The sequence below is a fragment of the Meleagris gallopavo genome, chromosome 21 (assembly GCF_905368555.1).
Source record: "Meleagris gallopavo chromosome 21, MGAL_WU_HG_1.1, whole genome shotgun sequence".
Lineage (NCBI taxonomy): Eukaryota > Metazoa > Chordata > Aves > Galliformes > Phasianidae > Meleagris > Meleagris gallopavo.
In genome coordinates, this window is record NC_139424.1 from 2807424 (window position 1) to 2820333 (window position 12910).

Genomic DNA, 12910 nt, shown 5'->3' on the forward strand with positions numbered 1-12910 from the left:
GGGTCCCACAGCGAGGTGTCCCCAGCCAAGGCTTAATATCAGTAAACAACCTCCTACAATCCTTCATTTTCCTGAGAAGAAAGACATGAATCTGGTGTCACTAATTGGAGATGGTGTCATGTGAACTCTAATTGTAGAGGCATAGCCATCATCCCCCCCCTCACAGTTCAAACCTAACACTGACACAGCACTGGCTGTTCCTAATTTCATAAGCCTTACCATCAGGGATGACTGTTTCTGAACTAATTGTTTTGCACAGGACACTGAAGCTCTTTCTGAGAAGCCTGGACTTCTTGCAAATCTCTGGAATCTGCATGAAAAGAAGGAAGCAGTCTATTACTTTCTGACAGACTTTCTTAAAAAGAACACCTGTGAGAAAAAGTTTATCTCTAGACAATTATAAAGGAATGTAGCATTTTACATTAACATCCATTTTTCATTGTCTTAATTACCATCTAACAAACATTAGCCCTCAATATCTCCCCTACAGAGCTGAGCAAATGAGAAACAAGCCATAGTAGTTCAGTCAGAATGAAGGGAAAGGAAAAACAAGACTAAAAAAATCAGAAGTGGCAGAGGAATGCTCCCTGGGAGGGGCAGCCAACATTCATTTAATAATGCCAACATTTTGTATGAAAAGCTTTTCTGGGTGACTGTAAAGCATATGGATTAATACCAGCATGTAGGGGAGTTAGATTAAAAATAAATCAGTATTTAAGGTGCTCTTTATGGGATGGGAGATGGGGAAACAGAGATATGGTTCGCCACCAGGTAAAATTACTGTGGAAATAAATTCAAAACAAACAAACAAAACTCTAAGGACAACCCCAAATTAAATCCTGGTTTTGTTGGAATGAACGGGACTTTTCTTCTGCTCCACCATAACACTAAAACTGCACTCATTTCTTTTCAGCTAGTTCACCTTCCTTATTTTGAAAATCTCACTTCAGTGCACCCACCTTGAGCCTACGTGTGCTCAGAGCCCATTGGAGACAAACTCAGGGAGGCAAAGCCAATCCTGGTATCAGAAATGTCAGCTCTCAGAGTCGGGGCACTTCCTGCTCTTCAGTCACCATCAGCTTCCCTGGTACCAATGCATCAACTCTCAATCTTCACTCAACAGAACTGAGATAACTAAAACAGATTACAGGAACTTTTCCTTCTGGGTGTTTTTATTTTATTTTAAACAGAATGTTTAAGTAAACGTTGAACAAAATTCCCAGAGCACAAATATTTATGCTAGGTAGCATCTGTAGCACCTGGCTGGCCTCTGATGGCTGGCGATGGTTACAAAGGTCTTACATTCATCCACAGGGATCCCAAAAGCATTTTACAAAATATGCCATGGAACCTGTAGTTATAATAAACATTTGTTTAAGTATCTGCATATACACTGAATATAGACTGTCAGTTAACCAAACAAAAATGTAATAAGCAACTCACATGTACAAAGTGGTTTCAGACTGGTACATGAGATCCTCCATGCCAATTTTGACATCAGAAATGTTTTACCCTGTTACTTACAGCACTGAAGTTACACAGAAGCTGATGATGCACAGTTCCTCTGCAACAGAGGTGCTCTCAGATGCCCTTGGATACAACAAACAAAGCAGACTACTAGGTATTTCTGCTACAGTTAAAGCTGCTTTCAGCAAGTGTAGGTAAAAATCAATGGAAAAAGAGCAGCGTGAGAGCAGAGAAATCAAGTATTTGGGGGGAAGCTGCAGCAGAAGACATTTCACTCTGTGGTATTATTTGTTCACTTGGAAGGGGCAAATCCCAGATGACTAATGCAGGAAAGAGAAAATTCTCCCCACCTCAGCCCCATTTCTCAGACTTGTCCTGTGATAACTTTAGCTTAGTGCTGTAGCATTAGCAACAGTGAATAACAAATGCCCTGAATTGGAGGGTATGTTGAACCTAATTAAGGCATGGGAAATGTAGATAGGCAGCTTTAATCCACAGAGTTAATCCAAGAAGAATGAAGCCTGGCTTGTGGGATTAATAACCAAGGATTTACCTCCACAGGAACATCCAGTCACTTCTCATTGGAAAGGTGCTCTGTGGAGCACAAGGGCTGTGCTGGCACCACACTGCTGCCAACTCAACTTTTGAAACAGTCACAGTCTGAGAGCATATTTCTGTATTATCCTGTGGCTTTAATACAATCTTTGAGATACACAACCACTAAAACAAGTCTGAAGAGCACAAGTCCTATTTTTCTTTATATGTCTGTGCAAAAATACTCCAGACATTTAGAATAATGCCCAATTGCATGCACAGAGGTTGGAAGATAACAACTGGAATTTTATTTGTCAGATTTTTCTAACTTCCTCTGTCCTTATCATTTTATGATTAAGCCAGGCTCCACCTTCACCTTTACCTTTTGGTAAATTCCTCCTTTCTGCTTTAAGAACTTCCTGTTTTGAACATTGCAGCTCTTCCTTCTCTGCAATCCACGCTCTGCAAGCTTGAAGGAATCTTGAGTTCTACTGCCTAATAATTTTAGGGCTCCTAAGAAACAATGACAGTACTGTGTTTTCATCGATGATATAAAGAAGTTGAACGCAAACAACTTTTGTTGAAGATTCATTTGTTCCATTTGGCCAAAAAAAGGCTCTGATCAAGATTTGCTCAGCATTTAATAGATGAAACACAGCTGAACAGGATTGCCTAATGTCATGCAGTACCAGTTAGGGACAGTCAGTGGGGAATATTGCCAGATTGTTGATACAGGGAACCAACACAAAAGAAATATGGATACTGGATGCAGAACAGGATAACCATGCTGCATCACAGCTGCACTGTATCTAAGCAAAAGTCAAGCACTATTGTAACTTAAAATTAAAACCACTCCACTTTGCATTAACTCCATTGCAAAGTTCTTTCAAAGTTCCTGACAGACATTAATCAAATAGTAGCAGGCATTGTCTTTATCATGGGACAAACAACGCCACAAGATCGATTTTGTTTTGTTGAAAACACAGACCAAGTGGCTAATTGTCTAAAGAGTGGGTGAACACAGACTGCCCGTTTCTGTTCTAACTATCCAACCTTACCACTCACCAAAGCTTTAACAGGCACTGCCTCCCTCTTCTGCTTTTGCAACAGCTCATGGCTTAACCTTGAAGCAGACTGCTCACAGATCACAGCGCTAGCAGCCCGCCACTGCCTTTTAGCCTCCGGGAAAACGTTCATTTAAGAGAGTTACCTTTCCTGCAGACAAAAGAGGGATCAGGGCAGAGCCTGTTCTCTCAGCTGTCACGCGTGGCCCTGCACACAGGTGTTTGTACTCCCTCTGCCGACTGAAGCCGAAACCACACGTCTGGTTTTGTACCCTCGTAGTCCTCTCCCAAGCACTTCAAACAAACAAAAATAATTGAAACTTAAATGACATTTTCAGCCTGAAGCATCCAAAGACCAGAAACGTAGCTCACTGCTCCTGAATCTTGCTCTTTTAGCCTAGTGTAAAGCACTGGGCAAATTACAATACATTCCTCAGCACCCACACAGAAATCATAACAAATCTTGTCTGGATGAAAACTGTGATGACTTCAATCTAATCCTGGAAGTGTTTTTAGATGCTTCTATGAAATAGCTACACATATGTGTTTATTTTTAACAACATGAGAGTATTCTGATAGCAACAACCTTCAGTCTTTCCAGCTACTTTTTCTTTGCAGTTTCTCACTTCCCTCACTTCCAGCAGCACAAATTGCTTAAGCTCAGATTGAGACAGCATGCTGCTTCTAATTGCACGTGACAACATTAAAATAAATAAATAAATAAATAAATAAATAAATAAATAAATCAGGGGAAGGTACTTCACAAAAATATAAAGAGCAATTAGATTTAGTAAATAAAAGCACCCAGGTAACAGAGCAGGCAGCTGTCACACTGGGTTTACCCAGGCTGCATGGGTGAGCTGCTGTTGCTCTGCAGCTAGTGGAGAAGATGCTAACAAGAGAGGAAGGATGAGGCAGAGGATAGGGAAATAAAAGCAGAGATTTTGATGTTTTGGCAGGGAACTCAGCCATAGTATTTAGGAACAAGTTTTAAGTGGTACATGTTCCCTCCCAGTTATGCCCTACAGAAAAGTGCACGAATAGAAGGATGCTACGATGCTGCAAGAAAGACAAACTAATATCCCACATCTCCTGGCAGCATCCTCCCCTTTTTTTGCTTACTTTTTTTTGCCCCTTTAGAGGTCAAGCACAGCAGCTCTGCATGAATCCAAGCTTCCATCAGTCTGGGTAAAGATAAGCTAAGCCCAGGAAACACTCTAACATAGCAATGCCATATTTCATAAAGCACAAATCCAGCCCTCTTTCCAACCATCCCATCACTTTTTTCACTCCTGGTATTTGTAGACCTTTGCTTTATGCTTTCAGTCTCAGTGAGCAGACGATAAAACGGTTGGTAGCATCAGAATTCAGTCCAATCTCTCCATACTAACAGTATGAAAAGGAGAGAGCACAGGGAATAGCCTCAAAGGGGACTGCAGACTCCACATTTTGCTGGCAGCAAGACCATCTGTGCTACGTGACCTACTTGTGGCTGCTGAACAACAGCACGCTGCAATAGGAGGTGACAGCTTAAACTGGGACTGCAGGGCTGGTGTGGATGGGGAACAGCCAAAGGAACTTTACATTTCTCTTTTCACTGTAATTTAAGGTCTCAGCCCCCAGCATTTCAGATCTGCTAAATAACAAAATAATGGTAAACTGAGCTTACGGTTTGTCGTTTGGTCGGTTTTGTTTCTTTTTTTTCACCCAAAGCAAAATCACCTGAATGTTCTACATTTCTCCCCACCCTCCTCAAAGCATTACATGCAACTTTTTGTGACTTATCCGTAGCAAATATGCAGTACACATGTACTTTTTGATAACGATTGCCTGAGGTTGTGTTTGATTATTTCTCTTGCCTCGCAGGTTTGACACCTCACATCCCCCTTCATCATTTCATCACTGTAGCTCTTCACTGTTTTCAACTGCCTTGCCTTGAGCGACTTCACTGGTTTAAACTTCTTGTTCAAACTCAAAACAAAACTACTTTGCTTGCCACCAGCTGTAACATGCAAAACGGCAATTCTTTTGCCACAACTTCTGCATTTTACCAACTTCCTGACAAAACCTCTTGCACGGAGATTTAGTTTCCCTACAGGGGTTAGAGTATGAGTTGCTGAGTGTAGACGAGATGAGAAGAACTTCCACGTGGACTTTAAAGACCTTGTTCTCAACAGCAAACACCTACAGCTGAGACATCCTTGCTCTTGGGATAACCACAGGATCACTGTTTTATTTCTCTCGTAGGATCTTCATTCCTAGTAGCAGAGGCTGTTTGAACACATCCAAGAACAGCACTCATTTTGCTAATTAGATTATCAGCAAAAAGCTGTTATCTGTACTGTATATCGGTTACAGAGGCTTAGTAAGCTTTTTCTGCATATCTTTTGGGGTGTGAAAGGACATCAGCAGGAATTTACTGAAATTCAGGGTCACTCTCCCTTCAGGCAGTGCTGATTATACACCAAAAGAGTTCTGCTATTTCAGCACTGAAGTTGCAACTCAGTTTATCCTGGATGTATCCTGTGATCTCAGGCTGACAATACCAACAGTTCACAATCTGGGACAGGTGGCTGTCAAAGCTTTCAGCTGAGGTATGCCTACCCACATACCCTACTAATATCACAGTACCCGCAATAAATACCTGTGCTATAAGCTACAGAACCACTGCGGATACACCAGGAGTCACTGCCTACGCAGAGGGTGCAGTGCTTTGGAAGGCTAATTTGCAAAGAAACACGTATTGTAATTGGTTAGTAGAAACACATCACAAAAATCTGTCATCAGGCACTCCGCATCAATTCTCACAAATAGCCTTTCAACCAGCCCTTATCAACAGTAATCCTGCATGTACAGTGGGAGAATTAACCCTGGCCAGGAAAATTGTATCTTATCCAGAGGCTGGTACTTCCTAAGAGCATAACAACTGTTTAATTTGGCAAGAAATCAAAGCATGACTCGTGTGCTGTACTGACAGGCTTTTATGACCAGCAGTGCTGTATGCAGCCACAATATTTTACTGCCTCACATTGGCTCCTGCTGAACACTGCAGCAAGTTAAATCCGAAGGAAAAGAGTAACGCAGCCAGCCTGAACCTTAGGACGGCAATGTATTCACGTGGTATCTGCGTTACAAACGTTCTGAACTTGGGGAAATAAAGCCAATTGCCCTGTCCTTGTATATCACACGATTACGTCTTGATTTAATTTCCTACTTTAAGGAAGATGAGGTTAACCCACACTTATCTCAGGCCGCGTAAAGCCTGCTGACCACTCACAAACCCCCTCACAAACCCACGGCTCCCCGCAGAGCCCCGCCCTACGGCCTGCCTCCCCTCCGCCCCACGAGGCGGGCCCGCAGCGCGGCCGCCCCTCACGGAGGAGGCGGGAAAACGGGGCCGGGCCTGCAGCCGCCGCGATGGAGGAAGAGGAAGAAGTGGTGGAGGTCATGGAGGACGAGAAGGCCGGGCCCGCGGCCGCTGAGAAGCGGGGACCAGCCGACTCGCTCGGGTCCGCCCCTGCTGCCGGCGGCCATTACGAGCTGCCCTGGTGAGAGCTGCAGGCCGAACCGCTTCCTCAGGAGAGAGCGCGGCGGCCTCGCAGTGCTGAAGGAAATGGAGCTGGGGGCGGGAAGAAAGGCTGAGCGGCGCGACCATTGGTGTGGAGCGCGGTGGGGGGCGGGGCTTGGCGTGGTGTAGCCTATGGAGAAAGAGGGGGGCGGGGAGTAGCGTGGTCTATGGCGTGAGTGAGAGGGCGGGGCGTGCCGTTGGCGGGAAGGCGACTGCGCGCCCCGCGGGCTGCGCGCTGGGATCCACCTTTTTCTTTAAAATAGCGAAAATAAAATAACTTTCAGACAATTAGTGCTGCGAAATGCTGCTCTTGGCATCCCTGCAGCGTTTGCATCAAAGACACCTCGTGTTATCTTTGTCCCATGTTGTCTTAATGCCCCGTGTAATCTTAATCTCCTTTTCCAGCAGTGTAGGGCACTGTTAAAGTTCGGTTAGATGTGCCTCAGTGCTTGGGTTTTATTTCTACAGGGTGGAAAAATACAGACCTCTGAAACTGTGTGAAGTAGTTGGAAACGAAGATACAGTGAGCAGGCTGGAGGTGTGTGGCTGCTTGTTTGTTTGTGGGTGAGATAAAAAAAATGCCATTTTGCATCTATCCCCAGAGCAGAAACAGCACTTCCACATTTCCATGTCCGTCTCTGAACATTTGGACAAGAAACTTTTTGATTTTCTTCAGAAGTTACAAGTTTTAGGACAAATCTGATCAGTATTCAAAATAAATACGCCTTCTGTACTTGGGGTGCTGTGCAAGTTGGCCTCACCTTAAATACAACTTTAAAAATTGTGACTTCTAGTAATTTGGGAACTGACCTTTAACTGGAAGAAAGCATGAAAGCAGCAAGATTAAAAAAAAAAAATGAAAGCAGGAGAGAAGAAGAGAAATGGCAGCTCTTTTTCAAGGTTAAAATGGAATAGAATTGGAAACTTTGTTCCCACTGTTTTCTTACATAGGTGTTTTGTTGTTGTTATTCTTTCTTAGGTCTTTGCAAAAGAAGGGAATGTCCCAAATATTATCATTGCGGTGAGTATTGCTGTGCATTTTGCTGTATCAGTCCCAGTCCAGAGATCCAGGCATGACCAGTGTAGATTTGCACTGTGGTACCACTGAAAGAGATGTTATGGTTACAGAGCAGTATCTTCAGCAAAAGGCACAGCAAGTAAACAACCTTCTGTTACTGAAATACTGAAAACTAACTCGGCCCTTGGGTGCCTATTGAAGCATGTCTTGTGCTTCCCTGGAGGCAGGATCCTGAGCTCAGGTCACTTCTAGCTGTGACTGCAGCTGTTTTGCATGAGTGGGAAGCATTGTAGAGAGTACAGGTTAAGAAATGGCATTGCACTCATCAGCAATTGTATTTCCAGGGTCCCCCTGGAACGGGAAAAACCACCAGCATCCTCTGCTTGGCTCGTGCTCTGCTTGGCCCTGCATTAAAGGATGCTGTTTTGGAGCTGAATGCCTCAAATGACAGGTGAGAAGGAATAAGCCTTATCAAGCTTAATGAAGAAGCAAGTATCCATTTTTATTTTTAGTTGAACTCAGGCCAACTTGATAATGTTACAGTAAGGCCCCTACTACTTTAATGTAGTTTTTCCAACTCAGAATTAGGCAATTTTTGGTGTCCAACTAGCACTGTAGATATTATCACTTGATGTTTTATAAACTCGACAGGAACTGCCATGTAAAAAAATACAAGCAGATGGAGTGCAGAATATATAATAGTACTGTCTTCTCAAATTTACTTCAGAGAGTTATGTTTCCTGCATACGTGAAGATCCTCCTAACAAAAAGTGAATGAGTTATTTATAATGAACCTCTTCAGTGCTTAGGAATAAAAAGGGGAAGCGATAGAAATTTAAGACTGTAAAGGCAGTTGGGAATAGCACTGTAGGATAAGGATGTTAGGTATGTAGAAGGCACTGACTCTTCTGCAGCAATCAGGCACTAAAGGCTGATTATATTTCCCAAATTCTGTAGCAGACACGTTTTGAGGACGTTTCATAGAGGGTTAGGAATGCAGTAGTTTATACCAGCCTCTTTAGTTCTACAGCTCTTCCACAAATCATGGCATAACATGCATTTTCTAAACAGAACAAAAAAATAAAATCCTTTATTTTTAAAAGTAGGTCTTTGCTGGGACTCTGTCTAGGAAGGGATTCATGTTGTGCTAGCACAGCTTCACAATAATTGTCCTGCCACAGCTGACTGCTTACTTTTGAACGGAAATGAACAGTGTAAGAATGTGGAGCACAGGAGCACTCCAGCCACTGTGGCTGCTGAATGAAAGCCATTATGGAATTTCACCCGACTGAACATAAATGACTTCAATTATTGTTTCAGAGGCATCGATGTAGTGAGAAACAAAATCAAAATGTTTGCTCAGCAAAAGGTCACACTTCCAAAAGGTCGGCACAAAATTATCATCCTCGATGAAGCAGACAGGTACATTGTTTTTTTTTCTTGACCCCAGCTACTATCTGAAATGTTTTCTATCTATCCTGCTCTCTTGGACAATATGAGATGTTTTGAGCAGGCTATCAAATATGATTTGAGAGGAAATGAATGTGCATTAAACAGTACTCTTACAAGATTCCTCATACTAAGTTGTGGGCGTGGATTCAAAGGAAATGCTCAATATTGGGGTGAAGCACTTTGGGATTTAGCTCGATGTAATCTTACCATCTTCCACTTTACTGGCTGCTTTTCTTTGAAAAGAATCTAGTTTATAGACACTTAATTTCACTGGATAAAAACGGGACACTCTTCTCCTCCTACATACAAATAGTAGTATTCTTAGCAGTACTCTTAAGTTTGATTTGATTTTGATGTTAATTTTATGGAGGTCTCAATAACTGGCTGAGGTTATGACTGGTGCCTGGTTCACGTGCCTGCCAAAATCTGAGGCTTGCCAATCAAAAATACCAGGTAATTTACAAAGCACTGTTCGATATCAGTAAACTCTAAAGCTTGTATAAAAATAGTCACTAGGCTGCAGCTTTAAGTCAGTGAAGGGTAAAATCTGCCCTAACTCCTTTTCTTCTTCAGCATGACAGATGGAGCACAGCAAGCATTGAGAAGGACAATGGAAATCTATTCCAAAACAACGCGCTTCGCACTCGCATGCAATGCCTCTGATAAAATCATAGGTAAAGCTCTGTTAGTCCCTGGGTGTTCTGGTTGCATGCTCCCCATGCTGCTGGGTAACCTCCAAAGTACTACTCAGAACCACTTGGAGCCTGCTCATTGCAAGAAGCCATGGTACTTCAGAAAAATCAAACCACCAAAACATAATGTTTTCTAAAACAGCTAATGAAGAGCACGTTTGCATAGCTGATGAATCTTCCAAACAGCTGTTTTTCATGAAAAGTGCTATGCATGACTGCAGAGCAGATTTCTTCAGGCTTAATCACCATCCAGCTTACGATTTTTGGTGTATTGTTTACTAGATGTTGAGCCCCTTTTGTTGTCCTGCTTTCTGAAGCGCAATCTTAAAGTTTGCCTGTGGGTGAACACATTGTAGAGCTTCAGACTGTTCTTGTTCAGCAGTTAAAGTAGCATGATAAACATCTACGTTCCAGGAAAACCAGGAGAACAAAAGAAATTGTCCTTGATACATGTAACATACTTGGGTGCAAATGAAGGGCTATAGGAATTAAGCAGATGCTACATTCGCTCTGCTTTACGTGTTCTTAAAGCGATAAATCAAGAGTGGTTAAGAACTTGGAAACTGACGTATTTTCTTCCCAAATGAAATGTTTTTCTGTTTGTTATTAAGAAAAGAGGGAAATGCTAATTATGCATCTCTGTCCTCAGAGCCTATTCAGTCTCGGTGTGCAGTGCTGCGTTACACCAAACTGACAGATTCACAGATCCTTGCAAGGCTACTGAAAATTGTTGAAAAAGAGGATGTACCATATACTGATGATGGATTAGAAGCCATTATCTTCACAGCTCAAGGAGATATGAGACAGGTAAAAGAGGGAAGGCAGGGAAACAGCCTTCTGTTCAAGCAACTTTGAGTTGTGGCTCTCAGAGATTCATCTCTGGGGATATAAAGCGAAGGGGAGGTGACATACAGCACAAGAATAACTAAGCTGCTTGGTTTTGCGAGGTTTTAAAGCTCCTTAAAAGGGAATTGGTGGAAATCAGATACTGAGTTTGTTGGGGAAAACAGTCTGCATGCATTTAGTCTGCGGCCTGCTTGAAAACTGCATATTTGGTGTCATTTCCCAAGAAGTGTAATTCATCCTGAGGGGTGCAGTCAGAAGCAGAGCACTTCACAAAATAACTGAGGTCTTTGTTTTCCTTTTTGCAGGCCTTAAACAACTTACAGTCCACATATTCTGGATTTGGTTTTATAAACAGTGAAAACGTCTTTAAGGTTAGTAGTGCTGTGAAACAGTGCAGGTAAAAGTCTAACACTGTAAGCGTGTGAGACCTTTCTTCAAATATACGTGACTCTGATAGTGCTTTACCCCTTTGCAGACACTAAGATGTAGCAGTGATGGCATTAGTCTAAGAATTGTGCCTGGCTTTTGAAAGGCAGGAAGTGCTTGCAGTCCCTAACAGCATGTCTAAGACTTTCTGCCTTTCCTGCTCTTTCAAAGTGTGTGGATCACATAACTGCTGGGAAATTGCACAGTGAGAACTTCTGAGTCTATTACTTGAGAGCTCTCATGCAGTGCTATTGAGTCTACCACAGTAGGATGTTATCAAAAGTGTCATATAGCTTAAAATGTAATTAATCTGTATCGTAAGACATTCTGATTCAATATTTAAACTGTGTAAAAGCTTGGTGAGAACACTTGGGAGTTCAATTATGGGATGTTCTAGGATTTTGAAGTGTAATATTTGTTTGATACAGGTATGTGACGAGCCTCACCCTCTGCTTGTGAAAGAAATGATACAACACTGCATAAATGCAAATATTGATGAAGCATACAAGGTGGGTTTTGGTGTGTTCTGTGTTGATTTGAAGAATTCAGGGTGCACCGCTTGCTCTTTTTGAAGAGGGCAAAACCATGCGTATGAATTGCTGAATTAAATCTTCTTTCCAGGAGTTTGTTCAGATGAATAACCCATCAAGCAAAAAAAAAACAAACCAAGCCCAAAAACAACAACCCAAGCAGTAATGAAATTACTCACTAAACAGAATCAATGTTAAATTGTTTGATAAACAGCACAGTTTCACCAGTTGCACATGCCTGCCTCAAAAATGAATAAGCTTGACTCAAATGATAAGTGTTGCAGATAAATGTAGGATTGTTCTTGCCTGCACAGATTCTTGCCCACCTATGGAGACTTGGATACTCTCCAGAAGACGTGATTGGCAACATCTTCCGTGTGTGTAAAACCTTTCAAATGCCAGAATATCTGAAGCTGGAATTTATCAAGGTTAGTATTAAACTACTTACTTGTGGGGTCTTTTTGTCTGTTACAAAAAGAGGATGGGATTTTTATCGCAAGGCAATCAGAGTTTTCTGTTTGCCGTTTGTTAGTGTAAAAAAAATCATATTTGTTATTACTGTTTTCTTTCTTACTCTGCATTATTAGTTTGTGAATAAGAGCAGTCACTTGAAGTTCAAAGTCTAACACCCCATGGGAGTACCAAATGTCACTTCAGTGATCAATTTACAAAGAAAATGGGGAAATACAGACTTCAATTAAGAAAAAATACCTTGTTCTAATTAGTCTACATGAGAATGCAATAGTCCATAGCCAAAAATGGTTTTCTTAAGTTTGAGCAACACTGAAGATAGTTTCTTAGGAGTAAGGGATGTAGTGGAGCATCATCGGTCGGACTGTATGCAAACTGCAGGACAAAACAGAAGGTTTGGCATTGTTTTTCTCACCAGGAAATTGGCTACACGCATATGAAGATAGCAGAAGGTGTGAACTCACTGCTACAAATGGCTGGACTGCTTGCCAGGCTGTGTCAGAAGACTGCAGCTCCTGCAGCAAGTTAGAAACCTGACTGAGCTGAAACCTGTGATCTGGAAGGTGAAGGCCTGGTGTGTGAGGTCAGCAGCTGTGTTTGTCCTGAATTCTGTCAGTCTGTTTTTGTTACATACCAGAACCAGGTTGTAAAATTAACTTGCATTTTTTAAAAATTTAGACAAATAAAGCTTTAAAATCTACTTTAACTCAAGCACTCTTACCTGTTGTGTGATTTGGGCAGAGGAGAGGACTGACAGTTCAGGAAGGAGGAGCAATGACGTCTACCACACTCAACAAAACTGCCCATGGCAACGATACCAAGACTTAACAGCAGGAGAGACA

At 42.1% G+C, this 12910-nt stretch overlaps 1 protein-coding gene across 1 annotated transcript; it reads left to right on the forward strand.

Annotated features, from left to right (window-relative positions):
* The first annotated feature begins 6414 nt into the window (after positions 1-6414).
* RFC2 (replication factor C subunit 2) lies at positions 6415-12779 on the forward strand. Its single transcript, XM_003211659.5, has 11 exons — positions 6415-6613; positions 7102-7171; positions 7613-7654; positions 7996-8102; positions 8972-9073; positions 9677-9777; positions 10445-10602; positions 10947-11012; positions 11496-11576; positions 11912-12025; positions 12487-12779. The coding sequence occupies exons 1-11, from the start codon at positions 6483-6485 to the stop codon at positions 12595-12597; spliced, it is 1083 nt and encodes a 360-aa protein (XP_003211707.1). The 5' UTR covers positions 6415-6482; the 3' UTR covers positions 12598-12779.
* Positions 12780-12910: the final 131 nt, after the last annotated feature.